At 32.2% G+C, this 27,840-nt stretch overlaps 1 protein-coding gene across 2 annotated transcripts in view; it reads left to right on the top strand.

Annotated features, from left to right (window-relative positions):
- The first annotated feature begins 2,989 nt into the window (after positions 1-2,989).
- The window catches only part of LOC120333869 (E3 ubiquitin-protein ligase rnf213-alpha-like), a 50,761-nt gene continuing 25,910 nt past the window's right edge, over positions 2,990-27,840 (top strand). For both annotated transcript variants that reach the window (XM_078111628.1, XM_078111627.1), the window contains exons 1-27: positions 2,990-3,267; positions 3,689-3,814; positions 3,920-4,064; positions 4,186-4,297; positions 5,026-5,134; positions 6,027-6,083; positions 11,084-11,164; positions 15,045-15,104; positions 15,985-16,059; positions 16,955-17,023; positions 17,589-17,687; positions 18,087-18,191; positions 18,778-18,898; positions 19,181-19,326; positions 20,447-20,664; positions 20,875-21,116; positions 21,617-21,841; positions 21,926-22,124; positions 22,314-22,390; positions 22,874-23,057; positions 23,886-23,990; positions 25,350-25,448; positions 25,974-26,117; positions 26,433-26,622; positions 26,892-27,085; positions 27,191-27,323; positions 27,650-27,828. In XM_078111628.1, coding sequence (XP_077967754.1) covers positions 3,135-3,267; positions 3,689-3,814; positions 3,920-4,064; positions 4,186-4,297; positions 5,026-5,134; positions 6,027-6,083; positions 11,084-11,164; positions 15,045-15,104; positions 15,985-16,059; positions 16,955-17,023; positions 17,589-17,687; positions 18,087-18,191; positions 18,778-18,898; positions 19,181-19,326; positions 20,447-20,664; positions 20,875-21,116; positions 21,617-21,841; positions 21,926-22,124; positions 22,314-22,390; positions 22,874-23,057; positions 23,886-23,990; positions 25,350-25,448; positions 25,974-26,117; positions 26,433-26,622; positions 26,892-27,085; positions 27,191-27,323; positions 27,650-27,828 — 3,627 coding nt within the window. In that variant the 5' untranslated portion in view covers positions 2,990-3,134. The remainder of the gene's footprint in view (positions 3,268-3,688; positions 3,815-3,919; positions 4,065-4,185; positions 4,298-5,025; positions 5,135-6,026; positions 6,084-11,083; positions 11,165-15,044; positions 15,105-15,984; positions 16,060-16,954; positions 17,024-17,588; positions 17,688-18,086; positions 18,192-18,777; positions 18,899-19,180; positions 19,327-20,446; positions 20,665-20,874; positions 21,117-21,616; positions 21,842-21,925; positions 22,125-22,313; positions 22,391-22,873; positions 23,058-23,885; positions 23,991-25,349; positions 25,449-25,973; positions 26,118-26,432; positions 26,623-26,891; positions 27,086-27,190; positions 27,324-27,649; positions 27,829-27,840) is intronic.

Genomic DNA, 27,840 nt, shown 5'->3' with positions numbered 1-27,840 from the left:
TACCAGATAATTTGTCATTCATAATATTTGCGTTTCCAAGCAATTTATTCATGTTTTCTTCAGACGCATGGCCGAATTGTTTATGACGAGATGGTGCGTCGATGTGCTTGTTTTATCGATAATATAAGAAACTGTGTTTTCTGAACATTCAGAAGTTGTCCTTTCAAAATAGTTTTCAGTCGTCAAACTTGATTGACTGTGAACACTCACCCTGTTTACGGTCAATGTACCTACCCTGAGAGACGATTAACATCTATGTTCAAAAGTTTTTTTCAAAGAACTTCAGTGAAATGCAATTCGACACACCTACCCTAAGAGACGATAAACATCTATGTTCAAAAGTTTTTTTCAAAGAACTTCAGTGAAATGCAATTCGACACCTCTGCTTTCGTGATTGTATTGACACGAACCGCTTTTAAGTTTCACATAGTTATTTATTAACGCAAAATAATACACTATGACTCCGCATAGTCTTGACATTTTTGTGGTTGTATACGTAACTTCGCTGGTGTCGATCTCGCTAATGTCTGAATGCGCGTGACCTTTCTTTGAGCGAATTTCCTCCTAACAATCACAACAATAAAATACGCAGTATTGTAGAAAGTACGCACAGCATAGGTTGACGGTTGATCGTTACTGTGGAATTCAACACCTTTTAACCAATGAAATCTAACAGCATGTGCTAAATGCAATGAAGCGAAGTCGTTGCTCAATTCATTTCCTCGACCCTCGTATGATTACTTACCAAGCTCTTCAGGGAAGGTTGAATAAATCTGAATACGTATCGCGCTCGCATTACAGATTTGTGTTTGTTATGTCACTTTTAGTGTAGTTAATATTTGACACTCAATCCATATACTTCTTTTGAGATTAGGCGTATTTAATCATCTGCTACTTGAAATCATTTAGTTCGGTCGTGCTGCCCGTGCAACGTTACGATAAACGGACATTTAGTAACACAAATACTGTGCGTCATATTGACCTCAGAAAGAGGGAGATATCCCGATAAGTACGTCAAATGCAAGTTGCAATCACAGGTCAATACCGTTTTTCTATTTGAACTATCTGAAAAAATAAGCATCCGCACTTGGGGGTCTTTGAACAAATTCATTTGTGTTTTCACGAAGGTCCCAACACAATTGAGTGAATAAACATGGTGATTTGGTTCATTTTGATAAAAAGCGAGTTAGCTATCAGAATTTATTATAGCTACAATTTTTATCAAACCGTTCGAGGTTATGGCGTGCCACATTGGACGTGCGTGCCTCGTGTTGTGCACCCCTGTTCTACATTACAGTATGGAGGGCGGCCAATAACGTTGCGAAATTTGTGGCAGTTTATCACTGTTCCATAGTTGGCCACAGTTACAAAATACATTTGATTCAATATAACTGAATAAATTATTAGGACTGAAGCGTATAACGCTGACAATCATAATAACTTTGCAATTCACCGGGATGTATTTACTTTCCGATAAAATTTTAAACTAAGCAGTGTAACGAACAGGTCGTAAATGGCGTAAATAATATGACGCATTCTTCTGTCACAATATATTTAATAGAGTCACGCATAGCTGAATGTCGTACTTGCGAACGGTGGGCGTGTTTCCGCGTCCAGGTATTTTTTTATTGTTTCTTTTTTGTTTGTACTCCCTCGATATCGATACGCGAATCCCAAGCAAAGGGATTTCCCCGGGGTTGCAACAAAGGAATTCGATGTTCTCGACCGCGTTGTATAGTCCCACAATTTCATTCATTGTGTCACACACAAAACGTGAGATCACTGTATAAGAAATGTAGGTCATTTGTGGCATATAAATTAGTCAGGTATAGTTTACTCAGAAGGCTCTTACCAAGTAGTTTGTGTTTTATATCTTTATGCATTATACTGAAGTTGTAGCGTAGGTCGTTCAATTAATTTGACATTACCCTAAATATAAATAAACTTTATATAATATATATGCACTTTTGGACGAAACAGACGAGATATGATTTGAGTGAGAATTTTAAATACCAGAACCATCAGAAAAATCTCGCTGTTCGCGGACCTTTCTCGCTCGCTTCAAATAATTCGTCCACTTTATGATTTCTTTATTAGCCTCTAATGACAATGGTTAGAAGTCGCAAATCAAACCTCTTTGTGTGAGAAACGAAGTTTTATCTACAAGCCTTAACATTATAACAAATTTTTTAAATTATGATGTAAAGCACTGATTAATTTCAGAAATACTAAAATCCCGGGTAAGCTGGGATGTCGCGCTTTGTACTTCGAGCGGTACGTAGTGGCGATCATTCTGTAATTAGGCGTCCAAATTCTTATAAAATAAATAACACTTAATACTTATTAAATTTCTCGTAATGTATTATTCAAATTAATAAATCGCTAGCATATGCGTCCTACAAATATTGGGTATACTTATATACACGTCTTTGCATATATTTCGAGTTCTGGGAACATAAAAAATATTGACTGCAGTAAATTTCATTTCAATGACAGGTATGAAATTGAGAGTACAACAGCATTTAATTTACACTCCCGTGTATTGCAAACTGAAATGGCGATATTCTCGGTAGTTTACCATCAAATTTAATTTTCATTGCGACCTGATGTTGTGAAAGATCTTGAACACCTATATTTAACCAAATACAGAATTACCTTAGCACACTGGTAGTTGAGAATATTTCGTTTGCATATGTCTATACATACTACTTTCGAAGTTTAAAAGTTTTTCACAAATGATAAGAATTCGCATAGCTTATGGTATTGGGTATTGTTTCATCTGTTGTCATGACTTGACGTTTTGAAAATTCATCTGCCGTTTTTCGCTCAGTTTAAGTTTATAACATGTCTAATTTATTTGGTTTTTAGGCAATAATAATATTGTAGATTTAATTTATAAATGAATGGTATTATTACAATTTACAGAACCACTGTCACAAGGCTAGCAGATAACTTTTTATCATTCATTTTTCATCCATGAAATACAAGAAGTTTTGTCCACATGTGCTCAGACCTATGTAATGCTATGAGGATCAGTTATATTATTTAAAACACCAAGGAAATTTGTACTAATTAAATTTTATTTCGGTCTTTCCTATTTAAAGTTAAGATAAAAATGGGTTAGAATAAAAATTATGGAGGAAATTAGTGAGGATAAAACCAAGCTTATACTTCATTGCCTTCATATAATACTTAATAAATACTTTGATACAACTGAACAGTTGCTGTTGGTGAATTTTCTGAAGAGAAAAAAAGTAATTTCAAAAGGTTAGAAATAGATAAACATTCCCACTTGACATTGAGAATTGCAATGTTAAAAACAATGGCCCGCCCCATTGCAGTTTATGATGCACACCGATGACTTCGCTGCACTTTGTGATTGAATTTGTATGTTTATATTTATATTACATTCCAAAACCAAGACTAGGTATTTTGTTCAATTTCTGAGTAAATATATCAAATTAAGTCAAACAACCTTAATTAAGCAATCTGTCCAACTACTACAAACAAGATGTATAATTTTAATGCAAAAATTTTAGTGAGTGAGTGAGTTTGAATGTGTTTGGTTATCAAAGTTGTAAGAACCTTTTCTTTATTTAAACGTATTGAGCTCAATTATTTCAACTTATTGCTGGTTTTTGCTAACAAACTAATTTTTCCAACTAGGATAATTTTGAGCTGCTTTCAGGTCAAGCCAAGAAAGTAAAAGAGGAGATCAAGAAAAATGAATATGGAGAAGAAATATCAAAGCTTATCGATTTTTTGGAAAAAGGAAAATTTCTCCCTGAGTTGGAAAAATTACTGGAATGTGAAGGTTTAAAATCCTAATTTGTCTTGATATTCAATCATCAAATTCAATTCCCAATGTATCATATTTGTTTTATTTTTATTCAAATTTATAATATTATTTAAATATCAGATTTTCCTGTGGATAGCAACACAAAAATGTTGTTAACTCACATCATAACTCATAAAAATGAAGATTTGTTGCATTGCTTCAATAATTGGCATCAATTGCATCAATTACGAGACACTTTAAAGGAGCTCAATTTATCTACGGAAAAGTAAGTAAAAAAGAGAAAAGTGTTTAGTTTTTCAAATGATAACTGAAGGTTACTATTATTTTCTAATGAATTGCATTTACTTGATTATTATCACATTTTATTGAATAATTTTTTGACACAGTGATGAAGAGTTTAGAAAACAACTAGTGTTTGCAGCTTGGCATGAAATCACTGAGAATAAAGAACAGAAAACTGTCTTACAGGCTGTACATGATATGATGCCAAACTTTCAAGTAAGTTTTGAATTTTGTGTGGTTTTTAAAAATTAATTATTAATTATTATCAATCAGAATATTTTATGACGATTCCACTTGATATGTCCTGAGGTATGACATCTGGATTCATTTATATTTTTAACTATTAACTCTAATGTTATTTCTTGTAGACCTCACTGCTGATACTTCGAAATAGTTTATCTTGTTTCCTTCCGTTGAAGTTTGATATAAGCTTGTGAGTTAACTAAATATCGGATTTAAAATTTTTTAATTTAGAGTACAGACTCAATTATTTATAAAAGCAAACAAAGTACTATAGTTTTTATTTAGCGATTTTAATCGGTAAGTATGTTGATATCTGTATGTCTGTCTGTTAGATGCACGCCATATCTCACGAAAGCAAGATTGAATCTGATCCAGATTTTGCATGTGCATTCATCATACCTCGGACCAGAAGCCTATTGATTTTGGGCGAATTATGTCGTATAATTAGCGAGTTATTTTGGGAATCCTCTAACTTTTGTTATTGTTTTTCGTTATCGCCTATTGATTTTGGGCGAATTATGTCGTATAATTAGCGAGCTGTTTTGGGAATCCTCTAACTTTCGATTGATAAGTCTTCGGTCTCTGACCGATATTCTCGTTTGACTATTGTGATTGCTTGTTTTTTGACTGTTGAAGTTTTCTATTTTCTAATTGCAAGTACTTACATCTCAACTAATATACATTAAATTTGTATTCATCAGGTCGATTTAGATTCAACAAAAAAACGAGCTAGTTTGAAGAGACATGCAGAATCTTCAGGAATTCAAACAAAACCTAGTGCAAAACAGAATAGTCCTCAAACCAAGATTGGTGGGTAAAGAAATTATTTGAAGTTATGCTGAATAAAAATGAGATTTTATTCATTTATGACATTTTTTACTGTCAATTACCGGTAATCTACTGTAGTGAACTTTAAGACAAGGTCTCTAGTCTCTTAATTTGCTTAAGTTTTTTTTTCATTATTAAGCAGGGGTTGAGTCTTTTAATTTGAATATTAGTTCATGATGAAGCAGTGTTTCATTTGTTTGATACTTTAGTTCACTTCAGTTTATTCTGATTCTTTGCATTGTACAAGTCATTCCATTAGGCAAGAGGTGGATCACAAAATCATGAACTGAGTCTTTGTTCAATATTTCCATCCTAATCATAAATAAACAGACTTTGGGTAGCAGTTCAAACACACTACCACGATAACCCTAACCCTGACCTCATATCTGCATTTGGTCATGAACAGTAACTGAACGCAAAAGAATGTTTGTATTCTAGCATTCATATTGTTTAATTTAGTTTTGGAGAAAAATTAAAGAAATAATGTATTCACAGCTGTGGTCAATCGTGATAAGTCATTGGGAACACACTCGATGTATCTTTATTGCTAAATATGTTTCAATTTATCACTTTTTTAGTTCTATTTTTTATTTTAAAAGTTAATTTTGTTTTTATTTTGTATGTGTTATATCATTTGTATAATTTTAATAAAACTATTTTTGTGAAAACTATTTGTGATAGCAGAACATTTTACATTACCATAGTTTTATTAGGAGTTTTCAACGTGCTTCAACTTTTATTTGCCGACAAAAGTTTGTTTATTTCTCACAGAAAGTTTTCATTACTTTTTGTGAACATTCAAAAAATATCTCAATTGATAAAAATAGCAGTTACAGACCATCTTTTTGAATTGTTGCCATTTGATGTTTCTCAGGTAGTAACTTGGACCAATGTAATGAACCATCTACTGTGAAGAGATCTAGAATAACCTGTGAGTATTACAAACTTGTGATGTAGATGTAGATTTGATGTTTAAAAAGAGCATCTACGGTATTTATCAATGTCTGAATAACTCCTGGCTTTGTTCAAAGTGTATTAAAGATAAAAACAATAATTTTCATAGTAGTCAGTAGAGAACACACAACAAGTAAAGACAAGAATGGCATTCCGGTGTCAAGAAACCACAAAAAAGCAGTGATGAATCAGAACAAAAATTAATACAATGGTAAAAGAGAAAAATCCAACTATATATATAAACCGTATTTTCCGGCGAATAAGTATACATGGTAAATCAGACGAGGCTCGTTTTTACGCCTGAAAAAATGGGTTTTTACATATAACCTGCCAATAAGACGGGTAGTAAAATCGCACCAACATCGGAATTTCGGATTACCATGCAAAGACTTTTGAGAGGTCGCCGCGTTTGCACATTGGGTAAAATAGCCTATAATGACTTTTTCTTGTAGCAAAATATTCAATCCATAAAAACTATGGGAATTCAAACTGTCTTTCAATTTCAAACTAATCGTGTTCAACATAACTCGAGGTTGCTCCACAATATAAGAACATTACCCATCTAAAATAACACGGCTATTTGCGGACATAATAATATGAGATAAACTACCTGATTATATTTAGTTTTTATAAATAAATATACATATAAAGTGTATATATGAAACATACATATTCATTACCTGGAAATCTCCACAAAACGAAATGTGTTGCTTCCTTGATTTAATTGTGGTAAATTTAATCTGCGATTGGGACAATATATATAAATAGTATCACTGCTCCAAATTACCTACGCAATTCGTGGACATAAACATGTACGATTATATGTTGTTTTGATTTGTATTTTCGCAATTTAAAAACATATCTGAGCTGTTGCTGCAACAATTATTCTGCTTTATCGCAATGCTACCACTCATTATTTTGAGGATTAGGAAAAAACCTTGAGTCAGTGATAATATCCCACCGAGTAAAATTTATGTCAAAAAAATGAATTAAATATATTTTACATTACCTTAATTACGGTATTATACATATATCATATTCGCGTCATGGGATGCTATCGCTGAAGGTATTTTATGGTCCGAATTGAATAATAGGGGCGACACCAAAAAAAAAGAAAATTAGCATACTCGCCTAATAAGACGAACCCCCAAAATCAGGCCAAAAATTTGGGTATAGAAAAACGACTTATTCGCCGGGAACTACGGTATTCTAGAAAATAGTTCAAGTAGGTTGATGCAACCTGATAAAACTAAAAGTTGCACATTTGCCTAATTTGAATATGGGGCCTGATTAATAAATAGTGAACTACAAAAACGATTGCTGAAATGTTATTTAACGTCTCAGGTGGTTGAAATGCTTCTGATTTCAGTGAACTTATTGATATGCCCAAAACCAACCTTAAAGCAGCACTCGTTAAAACTTGAACATTAATTTTGTGGTGATTCAGGCCATGTAATCACCCATCAGCAGTTTCTGCTGTTTTGGGTACTCTCTCTGATTTTCAGTTTCAATTAATTTTAGTTTCAAAAGTTACCTGCGAAGTATTATAAAGATTTTAGTCATCAACTTTATTCCCTCATATCTCAAGAACCACAATAGATATTTAAGTAAGTCTTATACTGTATGAAAGCTGGTCATTAGAACTTTCTACACTTTATATATTGTTGCTATATTTTCCAATTATCTGAGGATAATTGGCAAAAAAAGAGTGTGTAAAATTATTTGATGAAAACAAAAATTAAATATCAAAAATTGACTATTTCCTGCCTAAATAACCTAATATACAAGCGACAATATATCTAAAGAATTTGAATAGCTTTTTAAAGACGTATCCAAAACGATTTTACGATGAACCATTCAAATTTCATGGCCAAATATGTTTGATTTTCTGTAGATTTACGGTAACAACGACGCTGCGTCAAAATGACGTTCTCATTGAAGCGAGGCTACGTCTCGTGACTTCCCGCTCAAGCCCCATTAAGTTGTGGTTACATATACGCAATATAAACAAGATTGATATTTTATTAGCAAATAACGGAACAATGAAGATCATGAAAAATGTATCTACATAAAAAACTGCTTGCTCAAATTTTTAAATTGAATATTGCACTTTGTTGTGCTCGGAACAATGAAGAACATGAAAATATTATGTAGATAAAAGATACATTCTAAATCCAATATTGCACTTTGTTGTGCCAGTCATACCAGTGGTTGTTGGTTTCGTTACCTATGCATAGGTACTCTTTACAGTATTTGCACTTGCATCGTTTCGGCAAGTCTTTGTCTTTAGCAGCTGGATTGGCTTTTTTGACAAACTTTTGCTGCATACGACGCATCTATTATTAGAACTGGCGTTTCGCGGTTTATATATGTTGTGTCGTACGTTTAGTTGCAGTCTTTTAATATCTGTTAAATCTTCTTGTGGTTGCAAAATCTTGCATTTTTTCGTCAACATCTTGCCTTCTCCAGCAAGATCTTCAAATAGTTGTTCCAGAAAATTGTGGATTGTGAATACTCTTTTTCCTCTCATTTTGTGAGGTTTGGCAAAATTCATTAGGACGTAGGAATTGTACGTCGCCTACATGAAAAACTTCATGACTAAACGTCTTGGCCATTTATAATGCCTCTTGCACTTTTGTAGGCGTGTCAACTGGTCGATTTTATCAGTCACTCCCATGAATGAATTATAGGCTTTCACTGCTGCTGGGCATGTTATTTCCACTCTTTCGCATTGCGCTGGCTCATATCTCTGAACGCGTGTTTCGTCGGTGCTTCAATCCATACAGGGTTAATTTCATATCGAAACTCGGCGACCGATGTCCCGATGAGAACGTCGTCGTGAAAGTTATCTTGCGCATTTTGTCACGCAATACGTTTCGAACGTACTTATCAACATTTTCATGACGTTAATCACGTGATCGGCTTTTGCGTAGCTGCATAATCAGTGCGTCATGGCCGCTTATCGAAGTTGTTCACCCGGCACAATGATACACAATTAGATATTTAAATATAAAATTGGTTATACGGCAGCCACAATAGTAATTTAAATATCAACAAAAAGCTTATAAAAACCAAAATAACAAAATTTGGTACCATAACTCACTTACATGCAGAAAATTCACTGTTCGATTAGAGTCAATTTTATTAATTTTGACAAAATGTATTTAGAAATGGAAAAAACATTCAGAATGCACGCTAAAATTTCCTTTCGATTGAAATGTCACTCAACGTGCTAGCTATAATTGGTAAAAAGTTATAAGCGTGCCAAATAGATAGTATTTAGGCTTATTTTATTGTTCTACCAATACGGCGCCACGAACCTTCAGGGTGAGCGAGTAACTTCGCTCAGAGCTGTCAGAGTTCAAAGAGTTAAGTAATAGATCATATTGTGGTTTTGGGAATTCACAACCAATGTTGTCACTCTGAAATTTTGATACACTGCAAAAATCAAGCAGAATCCCAACAAATGCAAAGCACACATACACATTTGATTAAAAAGGGGTGGCACATGTTTACAAACGCATGCTAAAATCATAAATTCATTATACAGTATTGCTGAGTTGGGTGCTTTTATCAGACAATGTCAGTTAATGAAGTTTCGTCCCCCAAAACTATTCAATATCATTTGTACCACCTACATCTCTTGCAACACTTGTAATTTTCGCACTGCATGTAACAACTACACCAGGGCTTCCCAACTTTTTTCGCTGTGGACCCCCAAGTTTATATTCAAAGTCATATGGACTCCCAAATGTTTATTGAAGATATACAAGTTATATCACTTGCTGTCCTAATAGAACTATTTAATTTTACTGTAGTCAGTATTATTATTATATTAAATTTTGGACTGCCAAGAAAGTATGTCTGTGGCTCTTGCTTGTCGATTTTGAGCTTTTCATTGCGATTGGTTCGGGTACTAAGTTAGCATATTCATTTCGATTCCAATTTTGAATATTCTATGATGAAAGCACGTTAATTGTGTAGCCATGATATGTAACGGTATATTCAAATATTTTATTATGTCTCTTTTTAATTCAGAACCCTAAGACACCTCTCATAGATTGTGGCGGTTTTGTCACCCTACTGCTCGTTCATTTTCTAGTTCCCCTAGTAAAAAGTTTTTAAAATAAATTTTTAATCCTCTGATAAATTTTATTGGTAAAAAGACTAACAGAAGTTTCAGCGAGAACCTTGTGGCTGCTTGTTATTCACAAGCATTGAGATCCAATTTGACACTACTACAAGCACTAATCTAACAGGTGCTCTTTCGTTTATTTCATTTTATCCAACAACATATGAAAAGTGAAAAAACTTAATGAAATGTACTCATTTATAATTAGCAATTTATCTGTGAACCCTATGTTATCACGCTGTGGACCCCCGGGGGGTACACCTGGACCTCTTTGGGAATCTCAGGCCCACACCATGTGTAGCACTTGTACAAAAATCATTACATGAATAAAGCTAATACACGTTGACCTAGACCCTGAAACAATTTAGTCAACACTTTTGAAGAAAATTGAAGGTAGAAACTAGAAAGGGATTGTGCAAATCAGAGGTTTTTGGCAAAAATGTTTAGCCTATAACTTTTAATGACACTCAGAAATTTTCGTAATAGGAATGGGGAACCAGTCCACTATGATCAACTAGTTAATTGTGAACAATATTTTGGTCAATCATGGACAAAATTCAGAAAAATAATTTTTTAGAACCGATACATGAAACATGGCAACAGCGAATATCAAAGTAAAAAAATATTCAAATCATTTCTTCAGTTATCATTTCAGACTGAGTATTGGAATAATTGACCAGTCAATTTTATAAGGCTGGATTTGGAATAAAGATGACCATAACCAAACGGTTCGGGCCGAGGAATTCCTTTGCTGTACATGTGTATTAAATTTTTTTAGTAAATTTTCAGTGTAGAAATGAGTCATATTTTGATAATATTGATGATATAGTTCTGTTTTCTTACAGTTTATATCAAAAGTAAGAATTTGAAGAGATCAAAAAAAAAAGATGAGACTATTTTGGATTCTAAAAGGCCAAGATCTAAGGGTAAGATCTGATTTGTTTTTACAAGGGCATTGATAATACTGTACAATCTCTGCCAGTGTACAATATTATAATCATTCATCATCTTGCATCTATGCTTAACCTCAAACACAAATATAACCTGCTAACTTCGATTTGAGATGTTTACAGGTAATATTTTTATGAAATTCACATAATATATTCTAAACTTGAAGTAAAATGAATATCATACATGAAAATACTTCAATTTGCTTTTTGCTATAGGCATATATTAATGAAAAATGGTCATTTTCAATGGTGTTCCCGGTCATGTCTATAAGAGTTTTTTCCAGTTAGAAATATCTTCTGATATTTCCTGATGTCAACCTTCTTATCCAAATTCACTTCAATTAATGCTATTTCAATCTTATTTATTAACTAACAGTCTCAATACAAACAGACAGACTTCATTTTCTACTTAGGAACTTAGCAACAATTTTACAGACATAAAAGCTCCTTAAACTCTAGAAATATGACTAAAACAATGACAGCTGTATTGCTGCAGCTGGTAGCCTATCCTAACTGGATACCAAAAGACAGATTGACAGTTCTTCATCGTCATCAGTGTCTTGAGCATCAATATGCAAAATCAGTAAGATCAAATAATGATGCTTTAAATTTTAAAATAGGGGTTGTCACAAGTGCGATGTGTACAATTGCCAACATAGTCCGGCAGAATCGGGCCTTAACATTGTTTTGGGACATAAAGTTTTTTTTATTGTTTAGATATAATGTATAGGACATATATAATGATACCCAGGTGGGTGTGGAGTATATAATGTTGAGCAATTTTTTTTAAGTGGATTCAAGGTATTCGGTTCAAGATGACGCACATCCTGAACCCTAACCTGGTAAACATACAATGTTCAGGTTGTGCGCCATCTTGGTACGAATACTTCAGGAGCGCCTTTTTGTTAAAAACAATTATTTCATAACTACATGGTTTATTTTTGCATACATAGTAACATTGAATCTTCTTACAATGTCAGAAATTCAATTTTAGTAGAATAAATGGTAGTTTATTTCACTAATACAAGCCAAGATCCATCGACAGCATCTAGCCACTTTCTATTGCACTCTTCAAACTACATTTGCGTTGCCGCGCGCATTTCGTTTTCCTAGTTTAAGCTTCGGGACTTGGGAAATATTTTATTAGTTGAATTGGATTGGAATATTTGACCTCGTCTTTCACTCCGAACAAGGCCATGTAAAATCATCCACTGGTAACTAAAGATGTGTAACGTGTTTTCTTTTGGAAGAACCGCAACCTTTCAGTGCTGCATTGACTTTGGCAAAATTAATATATCCTTGTGGAGATAGAAGGTATGCGTATGCGAAACCGAGATGTGCACCTGTTATGCCAACATAGTTGAGTCAAACGTTTTGAATACTAGTACATCACACACATTTTCCTGCGTGCTTCGGTTGTACGTAGTAACGCGCACATTTTTGCGCACATGCATCAAATTCCACTTGATTATTGAGCTATAGGTTTTTAACGAGCTTTTGTATATGATTTCATTCCATAGAATTTGTATGCTGTTCTAAAGAATACTAGTTTCAGCTTTTTCATTCATTCAAACCGCGTGTTGAAAGTAAGTTTTGTAATATTGCGTGTTGGTTTCCAACATCCTTAAATCGGTGATGCCAGTAAATCTTTAATACAGAAAGATCAGTAACATCTGCAATAAAAACAGCAGTACCCACTCAAATGACAGCTGGGGGATGTATACTCTTTGTATCTGCTCCATCGCGTGCCTCTTACAGTCTTACCAGTTTACATGAGTGCCAATTGGTATCTAAGCTCAGCCAGAGACAAAAAGTTTCGGACTGCAGCTGGCGTGACGAAATGTTTTTAAATATATATTATACAATAAGATTATTTGATTGCATACTACTGAAAGTTCCGCCTTATATGTCTTTTCCCATTGCACTATTCCTCTACTGATATTCGATAATATGACGCTCATCTGACATAGTTCTTAAAGTGTGTAGATGGGTATAATCTTTTCCACGCTATTCAGATGGGAATGCGCGAATATATATAAGAATTGCTAATATTGGTTTGCAATGCGATGAAATCCCATCTTGGCATTTCTGCCTCTCGCAATTGCTGCGTATACTTATCGGGGGGAAGTTCTGTGGCGGGGTTATCAAATGAAAAAAAAACATTTGGGTAATTTTCCTACTTCTCTACTACCATCAAACCTTGACATTTTGTGAAAACGTTTCTCCATGCAACCTTTTTTAAAACATCCCCAGCAACCACGATTAATTCTGTTATTAAACTTCCGAAATAAACACATAAAATCATCAACATATGCATATCACCAAGTGGATATTACTGAATTGATCTTTATTTTACCATTTTTCATGTAATTCTTCTTGGTAAACCTGTTATCTATTGTAAATACAGCACATTTGACAATGTTGTAGTGTGACTATTTTGGCCTCACATTTTTGATATGTGTAGTTAGAGCTCTTGGGGCTCTGTCAAACAAAGTTCCATACAAAATATTGGTTGTAAATTGCAAAACATGATCATGTTGTTGGAATAACTTGGCATTATACCACCCGTATATCATTCATTGTTGAGAATATTAATAAAATCATAAAATTTAAAAATCCGTTTTCGTGAAATTTTTGTTGTAGCTGAATTCCAGGGACAGCATGACAACAGGCAAGCCTCTTTTAGTTTATGACATGGTTTATTAAAAGGGGACCCCGTCCTCCTTGGAGGCCGCTGATCGGCTATCTGGGAGCACGAACAAACAGATGGAAATGCGAATATATAATAACAATGAATTTTTATAGAAGAGAAGAAGCAAAAGTGTTGAGAGTCTTTGGTAGTTTGAAAAGCATTGGCATGGAACATAAGAATGAACTACATTCTTTCTCAGGGATATACCATAAAATGTAGCATTTTTCTCATTCTTGTTCTCGTGATATCATTATCTTTCTCTGCGTCGTCGTGATCATCCCGCTGCATAACAATTCTTGCTAACAAATAATTGACTGTTCTCCACCGGGTGTATATCCACTTGAACCACTGGCGACTGCATTAGCAGACTTGTATTGTTAATTGCAACAAAAACGGGTATTTTGAAATAGTACTCTTTATTTTACGCGTATGTTTCGACAGTATTTCCATATACTGTATATGGGTCGCGACCCAAAGCTGGGCTCAACAAATACCTATGATGTTGATGATTTTATTTCCTAGTAAATTTGATGATTGCGTAGTTTGTGCACCAAGATTGCGCACAACCTGGACATAGTATTGTAACAGGTTATGGTTCAGGTTGTGCGTCATCATGATACACATGTTTGACGAAAAACTCTAATACAAATATCTCAATAAATACCTAAAAGTTATTGATTTTATTTCCTAGTAAATTTGGTGCTTGCGTAGTTTGTGCACCAAGATTGCGCACAACCTGAACATAGTATTGTAACAGGTTATGATTCAGGTTGTGCGTCATCATGATGCACAGGTTTGACGAAAAACACTTATACAAATATCGAGCCGTAAAAAAAATTGCTCAAGGCTGCAAACTCCACACCCATGTAGAAATGATGGGCAATGACCCCAAGATGAATAATCACAAATAAAAAAAACTTTATGTCTGAAATCAAACTTGGGCCAAAAAGGTCCCCTTATCTGCCGGACTAACAGTATTATTTTCAAGAACACAGCGCACTAAGATTTAACAAATAATAATACGTTGTCACATTAATGCAAACTCAAATCACCAATCAAACTTTTTCATCAATGATCATTATGTAATATCTTTATCTTGAATGAAAAAAAAATAAATACACACTACACAAACTTTTATGGAATAATTTGTCTTTTTGTTTATAGAAGTTGGGACGGAAGAAAAGAGTGTCGAAAGAGATCAAGAAAATCAGAAAACAAATCAGAGTATGTGTTTTTCACAAATATAAGCATATAAATTGACTAGTATATGTATGAGTTGGGGTTTATGCAAGACTAAATCATTGTTCTTCTTTTATGACTTCAGGCTGGTGCAGTGTTTTACAACCTATGGGTCGAGACACAAAATTGAGTCGTCGGAAAAATTTCCTGGGTTGCTTGTTTTTTCAACAAAACCCTAGTTACTTACTTTATTTGCTAGTAAATTTTATGGATTATTTTATATTTGTAGTGAAGTAATGCTCAATAGTAATTGTATATAGATGTGCGTCTAACACAGTGTATAAACTTGGCAGCTACTGTTTTTGAGAGCCACGTCATGACCTCAAAACCTATTATGGCAGATAAGCGCAGCTTTTTCACTTTGAGTTACTTTTTGGGGAAATAAATTTTAAGTAAAAAAGCTGTTTTATATTAGTAAGCTAATTTTGTGACAGAAAAAGCACTACATTGCTTCTCGTATTTGAGCATATCCTTGGGTGGCAAGATTCTACAAAATTTATTTTTCAAGGCATTTGGGGTACTCGAAAAAAAGGTTGGGAACCACAGTGATAGGAATTTTTGGTGGTGTGAAGCTATGCTCTTGAATTGCTGGGCTCTAGTGAACATTGACCAGTGTTTTTATAATTTTGATGATTGAATGGCAATTTGGGCATTGCAAAAAAATCAAAGGTGGATGTGAAGATCTAATATCATATTAAATTCCAAAGTTGCCGTGGTCCAATGATTCTCTTCAGAATGTAATTGGTAATATCATTTATATAGCTATTAATTTTGAATAGGCCATAGTGGTATGCATTGTTAAGGGTGTAGATTTTGTCCCAATTGTATTGGAATCATTAATAAATAAAATTTTGTATTTTCCTAGAATTGAATGAATATATGCAGACAAGAAAAAAGAGAAAACAATCTAAAAAGTTGGATGAATTAAAAACTCGTGAAGGTAAGTGTAATTGGAAGAAACATATGGTTAACAAGACCTATTAAATATATAGTATCTATGAAACAGAGATTCTCCTTATTTATACTTTTTGTGATTCAACTTTTTTTGTATTAGTTAATATATATTTGAAATAGTCTTCATGGAGAGTTGATAGGATTGCTAAAGATACATTTCACAAAACTCCAGAAAATAAGTTTATCATGACTTTATTGTTATATTTTTAGTGTTCATGATATCCATTGAACGTGTAAATGATTCTAATGCATATTTTGATTTCAACATATTTTTGTAGGCATCACAAAAATACTGATAAAATATTTCACTTTATGTTAGGAAGGGGGATATATGAGCTGATCAGAGAAAAGTCTGTCAGTTAGTATTAGACATGAAAAAGGTCAAATCTATTAACTTAATAATTAGCAGTCGGTATTTGGTTTGTGGATCCATTTCTATAATTATCCTCAATGTTTTTCTTTTCATATCCCCAATTCCACAAAATAAAATTGATGTCATCTGGCCAAATACGGACATGTATTGACAGATAGTCGTGAGGAATGCAAAATTTTAAAAATTCCTAGATTGCTGACAAAAAAATAATCAGCGATTATAACAAAATTATTCCTATAAAACATGCACACATTATTAGTGACCAAAGAGGAAGGAATTTTGTTGGCGCGAACCACATGTTGCAAAACATTGGTCTATTCTGATGTCTTCTTGTGACATATTGACATAAGAACTACTACTTTCAACTATGTTTGCTTTTTTTTGTTTCAAATTAGAAAGAGTTGGATTTTCCAAAAATTATTTCTTCTTTTAAGGTGATCTGTTCTAATAGTTTTAAAAAAATCTCAAACTCATAATAGTCAAGATAATGCAATATTATTTATTTTAGAAACTCAACCTAATGTGGAAGGAAGAAAAGAAAATAAATTGCAAAAGAATCAGAATACAGAAAATATTGGTGTGACAGGCTATTGCTGTATTGGATAAACGTCTTTCAATCATGAGTTATGAGTCATGCCAAATTTAAATCTTAGCAAATTTGTGTTCTATTCCCAATTCAATTCGAGTCACTGCAATCCGGGGTCTCAAATGAAGTTCACTTATTTCGTTTCGAGGCAACAAGTAGAGTCTGAGACATATTAGATCATGCAAGCAACAATGTAATGAATGAATACAAGTTAAATTGACAATAGGGCTTGAAATTTCATCTCATATTAAATCATCTTATTTCAAACGTCAAATTAAAATTTATTCAGGTATTGGCAACATGCAGCTAACTTTCATCATGGCCTATTTTGGGGTATTATTGCAACCTGCTAGTACAATTACGATTTTCCAAAACAGTATCAATAGATACGATAAATCGTATTCAATAGATTTTATTAGCTTTTTCAATTCAAATGAAACAATGAGTTTCATTTAAATTCTCTTTGGTAACAAGTAAAAATAGTGTTGAATATTTTTTAGATGACTCGACTTTTAAAAATCATCATCTACTGACACAATGATATATATTTTTTAAGGGTCTACAGAAGTTGCAAATAATCAGAACCTGAGTCCGAGTGATGGAATGGAAAAAACTTCCAGCGAAAATCAATATTCAGATGGAAAAACCATTTCAGGTATTTATGTCCAAGAGCTATAAAATAACTCAGATTCGTTTGATACCTAAAATATTAAATTCCACAAAATTATTGGTTTGAATTTTTGTAGAATATTCATTATTACATGGATTCATTACTTCCTTAACCAACACATTTTGATATGACATTAAAGTGACTTTTATTCAGATTTGGATTTATTGAAAATTGAACTCTGGCACCCATTGTTTCATGCATGAGTTCATTATCTACTAACATTGTCTATTCCCAGAGTTCATGACACAAGTTACACACCACTATTATTATCCCACTATTATGGATGTATTATCAAAATGTATAGGCATCATATCCTAGTGAACTTAGAACTTAATACTATGTGAAACACTGCAGTCAGTTGACATACAATTTACTCATTCATAGAATCCAGACAAGACACCATGTATGAAAATTTGCAAATGGAGGATTACTGGATGGCTGGTGTCAATCCAAAACAATATATATCAGATGATTTTAATTCTGTTACTGGTAAGAATAATAGTATTACTGTGTGAAATTACAGTTTTCGTGGTACGCCTTTTAATCTTCACTCAAAGTTTGGTACATCCCAGTCCCATCTTACATTTTTAATATGTATAAAATACAATGTAAGTATACACACTAAGAATATATAAAGACACATACATTGTTCTTTAGTTTTGATAAGTTGCCATTTTTTTACGGATATATCTGAAAATAGCGTATCGTGTATTAGTGTATACGCATATACCATACAATTTAGTACACCCCAGTATACCTTATTGAAGCGGTACACCCTTTTTGGTACACACTGGGGTGTTCTATACACCTAGTTGATGATAACTATTTTATCTACATGCATTTGACTACGTAACCTGAGTTTGAAAGAAATTCACTAAGCAATAAATTAGTACATGTGAAATATATTTCTACAAAATCTTGGTATATAAATAAAAAAAATCTGTCAGGAAATACTCCTATATTTGCATGTCATTTACTTTTGTATGGAATTAGATGTTTTGACAATAATTTGAGCCTTTGGAATTTGGTGTATAAATTCTTTGATAACATATTGATTTATTTACTATATACAAAGACCACATTCAGTTACGAGCCGTATTTCATTCGACTGTATCTGATCAAAAGAATAAAGCAATGTGTGTTTCAACAAACTATTTTGGAGAATGGGACCTCTATCAAATGTTCTATAATGAAAAGTTAGTAGACTAAAATCACATGGAATTGATGCACACATGAATAATTCTATTTTGGTTCTTTTTTTTTCATTTTTAATTCAATTTCAATTTTACATGTGTCACAGACTGAGTTATTTTTTCAAAATTAAAGTGAAATAATGCAAATATTAATGAATTATATATATATTTTATTACACTAGCACTCAATTGATGATTCTTAAAAGATGACAAAACTTGGCAGATGTTGTAATAAACGTGAATAAGTATAGATTGAAATATAAATTTTTCACATCTCTTGTACAGCAAGGGATACTTTTTCTTTCATGTTCCATGTTTGGAAAATCGTGATGAGATTTTGTATAAATTCTTGTATGTGGATATTGCTGAAGGTACGAAAGATTGGGAGTTACTACCAATGTACCGGAACAGATGCTCCAAATTGGAAAAAGGTTTGTGATATTTTTTTACATAGTGAAATACTACCACAGCCCAAGTTCTCAGTCTTTTATGACCTGTGTCCCTCTTCCAAGATTCTTAATATTTGCGTCCTCTTGATCTAGTTTTGGGTTATCAGGTTTCTATGAGTCACTTTTTCAATCTGATCAAGAGCAAAATGCAAACAAATGTAAGTAAATGAATGCATTGCAAACAATAGGTTAAACAAATCACAGTTTATTATTTTGGGGTATGCAGTCAGCATGAAGGGTGCCCTTGTACTTGCCTGGGGAAACCTTTGATATTTAGCATTGACTTGGAATGAAGATCTGAAAATCCTGCTTTGCAAAATAGTTACCAATTGTGAATTGAACATTATATTGGATATGAATTATGAAAAGGTAACCAAAAACTGCAGTCATCAGACTTGTTTTAAAACGCCAGGTCGCCAGTATTAGTGTATTTAAATTTTGAACTCTGTTGGCTCCACCCGTTCTTTGACAATATCGTTAATTTAGTATCAAACAGCCTTCTGTCTCATGAATGACATTACGTGTCGTAATTTAGAAATGATCAAAACTTCGCAAGTGATTTATGTTTTGAAGTTATCTGGCAAACCAATCCTAATCATTTTCAGTGTTTTTTAAACAATAGAAGTGAGCTAATGTTGCCCACTGTAACATCTTGTAAATATTGTTAAGGTGGCCAAAGATACATATTAATTTGTAATCATAAAAAGAAATTAAAATTGAAATGACCAGGAGGCTATTGTGTAACAAGAGTCAGCAAATTCAGATGTTCTTAAAGTTGTAAACAGGATAAATGCCACAATCTCCAATTTGCTATCACAGGTTTTTATCGCTATTTATAAAGTCTCGATCATTTCGGTATGTTAGGCAGGAGATTAAAACAAATGTACATTGTACCAGATAATTCAAAACATTGTTGTTGTGCTTAAGGCCTTTGCCAGTAATCACACATTACCGCTATATGGCCTTTGAGTGTCTTTTTATACCGCTACCTATATGGCATTTTTAGTTAATGGTAATATCAAAATGAAAATCTGCACACAAAATTTTTTTAAATTTGTTTCCATTGCAATGATCACATGACCCCTTTCTATTATTAATTAAGGAAAAATTGTGCTGAATGTTAGTGCATTTTCGAAACCACAATATATCGAATGGAGTGATTACTGGTGCGATGGATTGCAGCAGTTTCTTCCAGATGTAGATTCCGATAGCTTTGAAACAGAGCTATCTGTGTGGCTTGCTACTGCAAAATCTGGTTGGTTTTTGGAAAGTTGGGGTTCTTTTGACTATGACTATCCAAACTTTAAACCAAAACCACGGGTATGTGAAACATATAATTACAATATTCATTTTATTTGCAGCATGGTTAGTCAATACAGTAATGCATATGCTAGATGAATTACTTAAAGTTGTTGCAATATTATAATTTATTATTTGTTATTTGATTTTATTTTGATGGTGGGTTGATGTTTTGTTGCGGTCTTGTATGATTTCTTTGTCATATTCTGACTATTTGTCATTGTGTTATAGGTATTTGAGAAACTGTTATCTTCTTGGACCAAGTCCTTCGATAAGTTATCTTCAAAGGTAGATGGTTTGGATCGCATACTAGTGGTACTGAAGATAATTGTTGCCTTACATCAAGCAAATCATAAAATTCAAACACAGGATTTCCTGATTACTTTGTTTGCATTATTGCGATCAGATGGATTAGATGAAAGTGATCTAGAGAAACTATATAGTAACATATCAAAAGCAGATACTTCATGCAGGTAAGCAATCAAATGAGTAAGCAATCAATGGTATCAATGAATCAATACTAATGGTAATGATATATTTCAAAATTTTGTGTCATGGATTTTTTGAGTTATTTTGTTTTATAAGGCTTCAATATTTACTGATTAAATATAAGTAAATGTAGTATAGTTTCCCATTTAATAAAAAATTGTAATATGACGTATTATTGCTGCCTTCTCCCCTTATGATTACCGTAAGCAAAAGAAGAATGTTAACAAAAAACTTTGTAGGAAATAGTATTAGATATTTATCCTATTTCACTCAATTAGTCCTAATTACCGTAAACATGGTTTGTATGAGATCCATGGTATCAATGCATTTATATACTTCATTTAATTAGATTATAACATTGTTAAAAAAAATATAACTGCTTAATCCAATGTTTGTCATTGTCTTACTTCTAGTTCTACTGAATTTATGCAATCCCGCACAACTTATGTTGCTTTACAAAAAAATTAAATGTTTATTTTTTTAGTTTTCGTACATCATACATTATTGCATCTATGCATGAAATGTTCAAGCAGCTTGTAGAATTTCCATCAACGGGTTGGTTATTGACCTTACCACTATATTGGAAATTTGTGAATGGGAATTCAAATGTAAAAAACAAACAACTTTCATGTTTGTGCGCATTGCCTACAATACAAAAGTTTAATTGGATAAACGTATGGAAGAAACTTTGTCAATTTGAGATGCAAAAGTAAGATTTCTCACAAGTTTTTATGTAAATTTTCCTTTTTATAATTTTTCCTATTGTCCCATCAATATGATCAATTGTATTCAGGTCACTGCAGGGCATGATACCAGATATCATATACATATCAAAAACAGAACCATGGATTATAGGCAGCTTTGCTTTTATGCTCCAGACAAGAGTAATGCTGCAGCTAATAGCAGATGCTAATCAAAAAGCTATTTCAGATTCTTTTCCCATTGATGTTGTTTTGAATCGGTGCTTGGATATGTATTCAAAAAATTATACAGTAAATATTCAGTTACTATTATTACATTATTTACCGTATTTCATGTAAACATTATATCTTGTTTGTATTTCGAATGGCAATATAGACATATATTAATTTGTATGACTTATATTTTCAATCTGCAGAATAAATTTTTTTTACTTCTCACAAATATCACACCAAATACCATAGACATATGCATTTTTTTAGAAACTTGAAGAGTACTCTTTTACAAACTATGTGATACAGAGAATTCAAAAACTGACCGAGCTGAACGATGATCAAAAGTAAATTCATGATGCTTCAAATAAGCATATTCATATTTTTTATATTGTTTCAAAACTTTATTTTCTTCTTGGGGGTAATAATTTCTTTAAGGTCAAATTTCATTGTAAAACTTGACCTTAAAACAGGAATCTTTTCAAAATTGTCATGAAGCTCATGTTCTATAATTTAGGGTTGAATGTAATTTTTAGAGCAGATCATATTGGACAAGTGGAATTGTTAGTAAGTTCCTGTAATTAAATTTTTAATTATTCAGACACTGAATAAGTTTGAAATATGAATTGTAATAAATATTTATATTATATGGCATAGGAACAGTGGAATTTGAACAATTAGATAGAGAAATAAACAAAATGCTGAATATTCTGAAATATTTAAAAGATATCACAAAAAAAGGATGGGTTTTATATATATATTTCAAATGTTCATCAATTCAAATCAAATATAAGTGCAAAACACAATTTTGTTGCGTAACTATTTTCCAGGATTTCTGAAAATTTGCAAATTGCAAGCCCACGAGAAGAACTAGCAAGAGCTTTACAACATATTGTGCAGTTTGTAAATAAGATGCAATATAATAAAAAATATATTGCTTCAAATGATGATTTTGTTTGGTGTTTGCAGTTTATATCAATGATTGCAAAGTTTTTCCATATTCACAAAAAAAAGGTATATTTTTATTCAGTACCAAAGATTTATTTGACTTAGTTCTCAACTACATTTTTTGGGGTGTTTTATTACTTGTTTTAGTGAATTCAAATATATATTGTATATTTGGATTCGGATATACAGGGTGTCTCAAAAGTAAGTATACACTTTTGAAATGATTTGCTTTTCATCTACTCATCATGGAACATTCGTTTCTTCAGTGAAAATAGTATGTATATGTAGTGAAATTTAGGTATTGTTTGCATTTTTCATCAACCCACAGAATGACAAGGAGATGAACCCAAGAAATGAGGTGCAAAATTGTTGTTTGGCAAGAAGCATATAAATCAGTAGGGCAAACTCAGCGACTCTTTAACAGAGCATTTGGCATTACTTTGGCTCCTACACAACGAACAATTTATGCAATTCATCGAAAATTTATGGATTGTTGAAGAGGCGCTGAGTATACTTACATTTGAGACATTTTGTATATATATATAGTTTGTATTGGGCACTGAAATTAAATTTGATATATTGGAGTTGCAAATTTAAAGTCAATTGTTTGTTATACATTTATTCATTTGTTCTACAGCGAAATCAAATTATTTGAATAGGTATTTAAATGAGTTATTTGCTGGGTTCAATGCAAATCTTGAAATTGTCTGGCCAATGTAAATATAGATTTATGTAAAGTTGTATTTGAACTTGAATCTCATATTGTTTTATTACTCAATGTCAAGTTTTGATCATGTTGTAAAATATTGGGACAATCATGAAATGTATTTTTTAATCTTCCAGTTAGTCCATTTGTAAAAATTTCTAAAATATTTCTCTTTTATATATGTGTAGTCAAGATCAAATTTGGATTCCATTGAAAAAATATTAGAAAAATTCCTGGAGGTCGGTGTTGATAGAGCTGCCAATACAAATCGGTTTGCAGATTCTAAAATGCAGGTAAAATTTAGTATTCAAAAATCAAAATTTATTGATAATTATTGCATGCAATATAAGATCACAGCTATTAAGTATGTAGGCTAGTATGTGAAAATGGTGGGAACATTAACCCTGTTATATAAATGGTATTATAATGTCACATTTCAAATCGTTCTTGTCTTTAATGGTTTTCACTTGTTCACTTTTGCATTGTGATGTCACTGCAATGACCCTGGGCAAGATCCTGAACATAGTAAACCCTACATGTCATGTAAAATCTGTAAACTCAATCTGGTTAACTTTTTCATTTCTGACCAGGACTGATAATAAGCCAAATTTATTTAATGGTCAAAACAGCTCTTTTCTCTCTCTCAAAATGAATATGAAAATCCTATCTTATATACATATCTATCTATACATTCAAAATTTCAGACAATAGACTAATATTATGATCTCAATCCAAAACATGAAATATATGTGAAGAATAAATGTGAGACTGTTGTCTTCATGTAGCTTGTAACTAGACTGCTGTGGTGATTAAGCCATCTTATTCCCCATTCCTCTATTCCGAGATAAATATGAATATTCATTCCTATGCCAAATTAGGTGACGTAACTATGTTCCAAAGGCTTTTCTTATGACTGGAACAATTTTGGCTTGAAACCACCACGAGAAAAAATATTTTTTATGTTAATCAACATTTTCTGTATATAATGTTTGTTTAGATTGGATGCGCGTCAATTGGTAGATTTTTTATTAATTTTTTCCAATGCTTGCTTAATATTTTGCATTAGGTTGCTGTACTAAGCACCCTCATAAGAAATGTAAAACATGGACAATGAAACTTTGGATGCCAAGCATCACAAGTGCAAATGCACAAATCTTATATATACATAATAAAAAACTTATTACTCTTGGTGTGAACAATGAACAAGATGGCAAGATTTGGCTAAATTTCTTGCAGAAAATCAAATCTTGTTTGTCAATGGCATTTATCACATTCATATTTATCAAATTTTTGTCTCTTTTGTGGGCTCGATTCGTAAAGCACAATTAAGGAAACACTCAAAATTGGAAGCATGTGGATGCTGAAGTTGAGGGTTTTATTTGTCAAATTTTAATGAATGGTTTCAGAAACCTGATTTTACATCTTTGCCTGAGAGTCATTTGATGTCCTCTCCAGACACACAACCTCTGACAGAAATAAACAATCAGTTTCTGCATCTGTTGGTCATAGAATCGATTTGCAATTAAAATGTTGTTTTACACCATAAATGTTGAAGTATTCAAAATTAGTTAACATAGAAATTCGTTTTTGTAATTACCGGTAAATGTCACATAGGTATATGTGTAATATATGTTTTATTCACCATATTTCAGTTTTGGCAAAATCTTCTGTCAGTGGAGTGGTTTGATGAACAGTTCGGAGTGTCCTGGAAAAGCAGAATCAAAGAAATCATTGCTACATCTATCACTAAAGTATGTCTACATGATATATTCTCTATACCAAATATAACAAGCATTATTGAGGCCATGATCCAGCACATGAGAAACAAAACATTTCTTATGTATTGAATTTTACTCACTTCTAGCCCAGTAGTTTAGTTGATAGACACAAGTGAAGAAAGCTAAATAAAATTTTTGTTATCTTGTGCTAATTTGGAACTATTCGTTGTTATTTGAAATTTTTATTTGTGGAATAGGAGAAAGTATTCTGTACGTGCCAGATGTAACCATAAAACATGGAGTGTGAAACTATTTTGTCTGCAGGAGTTATATGTAAACATTCATTACCCAAGGATAGCAACTTCTTCTACCCAACACTGATATTTGTGTCACAAGGATTAACCTATATGCAACCTCCTTTTGTATAAATGCTTGCTTACAGCTTGTATTATTATTATCATTTCTACTTTTTGTTCAAACAAGATGTAACGTCATTGTTGAATTACGTTTGGAACAATCAGAAACCTAGTAATAAATGTGGCTTCTTTACGATTGCAGGAATGGAAAACTAAATCTTTGGAATTTATGGAATATTATGCCGATGAACTTGGGAAACAAAACCTGCAAACAGATGTGGAAGAATGTTTTAATAACATGGCTTTCATCTGTGCCCAAAGCATACTGGCTGACAGTCAAAAAAAAGTATTTAATATATATCATTAATTTAAAACTATTATATAATATAAAAAAATTGGCATACATCTGGAGAAAAATTTATATATACAAGTATAAGTACCTGTTATATACCTGTATCTAAATTCAAGATGTAAATTGCATTACATATATATACGGTATGTCCAAAATAGTTTTTCTGCATTGCGTATGCTGTAAAGAAATGACCATCTTTGAACTACGGTATCTAATTTTTTATGTTTAATTTCAAAAATATACTTATCCTATTCAAGATTTTTTCATGAATTTTGTCTTTAATCATTTAGCATTATATTATATTTACAGAATACCAACATCATTACTCGAACGTATGCGAAAATTGTTCGGAGTTCATCAAAAAATAATGACAGAATATTCAAAATATTTGAGAAAGTGTTTTCAAAGGAGTTTCAGAACCAAAGTGGAAATAGCTTGAACTCGACTCTCACCTCCATTTTTGACTGGGCGTTTTCACTCCAGTTTTACCAGCTTTTCTGTTAGTTGACTTTAATCTTAATGTGTAATAAATAATATACCCAATTGGTAAATTTTTCTAAGCATACTTTATTATCCCATCTTTGCGATAGTGCACTCATCTTTGAATGCCTTGCCCATTTCAATAAAATCATTTTTTAAATGTCTTTTTTTTAAATATTCCCAAATTATAATTTGATAATTCTACTTTTTTCAATGAATTTATTTAAACTTTATTAAATTATTATGAGATGTGAATCTGCAAATAAAATTCATCCATCTATTTGCCAGATAAGAATGATGCTATGAAATATTTTCAACAAGACACACAAGAAAAGATAAAAAAAATCGCTGATTGTTTTGAAGAATCAATGAATTTGTTGAAGTCGGCTAACATTCATGTCAAAGACCTCGAGTTGATTGTCAAACATAAAGACAAATATATCCTATTATATTCTGCTATAAAATTATCAACTGATAATGAAGTATGTGCATAATTTTGATATTGATATTATCATGACCAAATTTTGAACTCATTATTCGAATTTATTAATTTTTTTATTATAAAATGAAATGTGGTTTTATTTTAGAGTACCCCAGTTGATGGTGTGTCACAAGGTGTTAGGTCTTCTATTGATAAATGTGAAATGTACTTGGAAGCTTTCAAAAAATGCAAATGTGTTGTAAAGGATTTCGTGGACATATGTGATTCTCTTAGCAATGGTAAATTATTTAACATATTCAATGGCTCACTTACTTTTCTACTCTTGAGAATATTATAGGTGTTTGGGTAAAATTGAGGTTACCCTAAAGTTCTGAAGAAAAATAGTATTTATAATATATGATTCATGTAATTTAAAATTGCAATATTTGTGAAGATAAGGATTCATCAATATTAGTACTTTTGTTTCTTTTTTTGTTAACAAATTTTTTTTTATATTTTCACAATAAATAATCCCATAATTATCCTTGTTGTGTGTTACATTATCAAGATATTAAAATACATATCAATAGTTATGCAAGATGCATATTTTTTGTTTTTAATCTAGAATCTAATTGGATCGATTGTGATGAACTAAGAACACGAGTGAAAAAGGATGTGCAAAATTATCCAGTTCAGGCTTTGATAGCACATGTAACTGATGAATCACAACATATGAATCCTAATGAATTTTTTGGAATATCTTCTGAAGAATACAAAAAGTTTTGCACATTATCATTTCTAAAAGTAAGTTTTTCT

The sequence above is a fragment of the Styela clava genome, chromosome 4 (assembly GCF_964204865.1).
Source record: "Styela clava chromosome 4, kaStyClav1.hap1.2, whole genome shotgun sequence".
Lineage (NCBI taxonomy): Eukaryota > Metazoa > Chordata > Ascidiacea > Stolidobranchia > Styelidae > Styela > Styela clava.
Note: the sequence above shows the minus strand (reverse complement) of the source record. Positions and strands in the feature narration are given on the sequence as shown.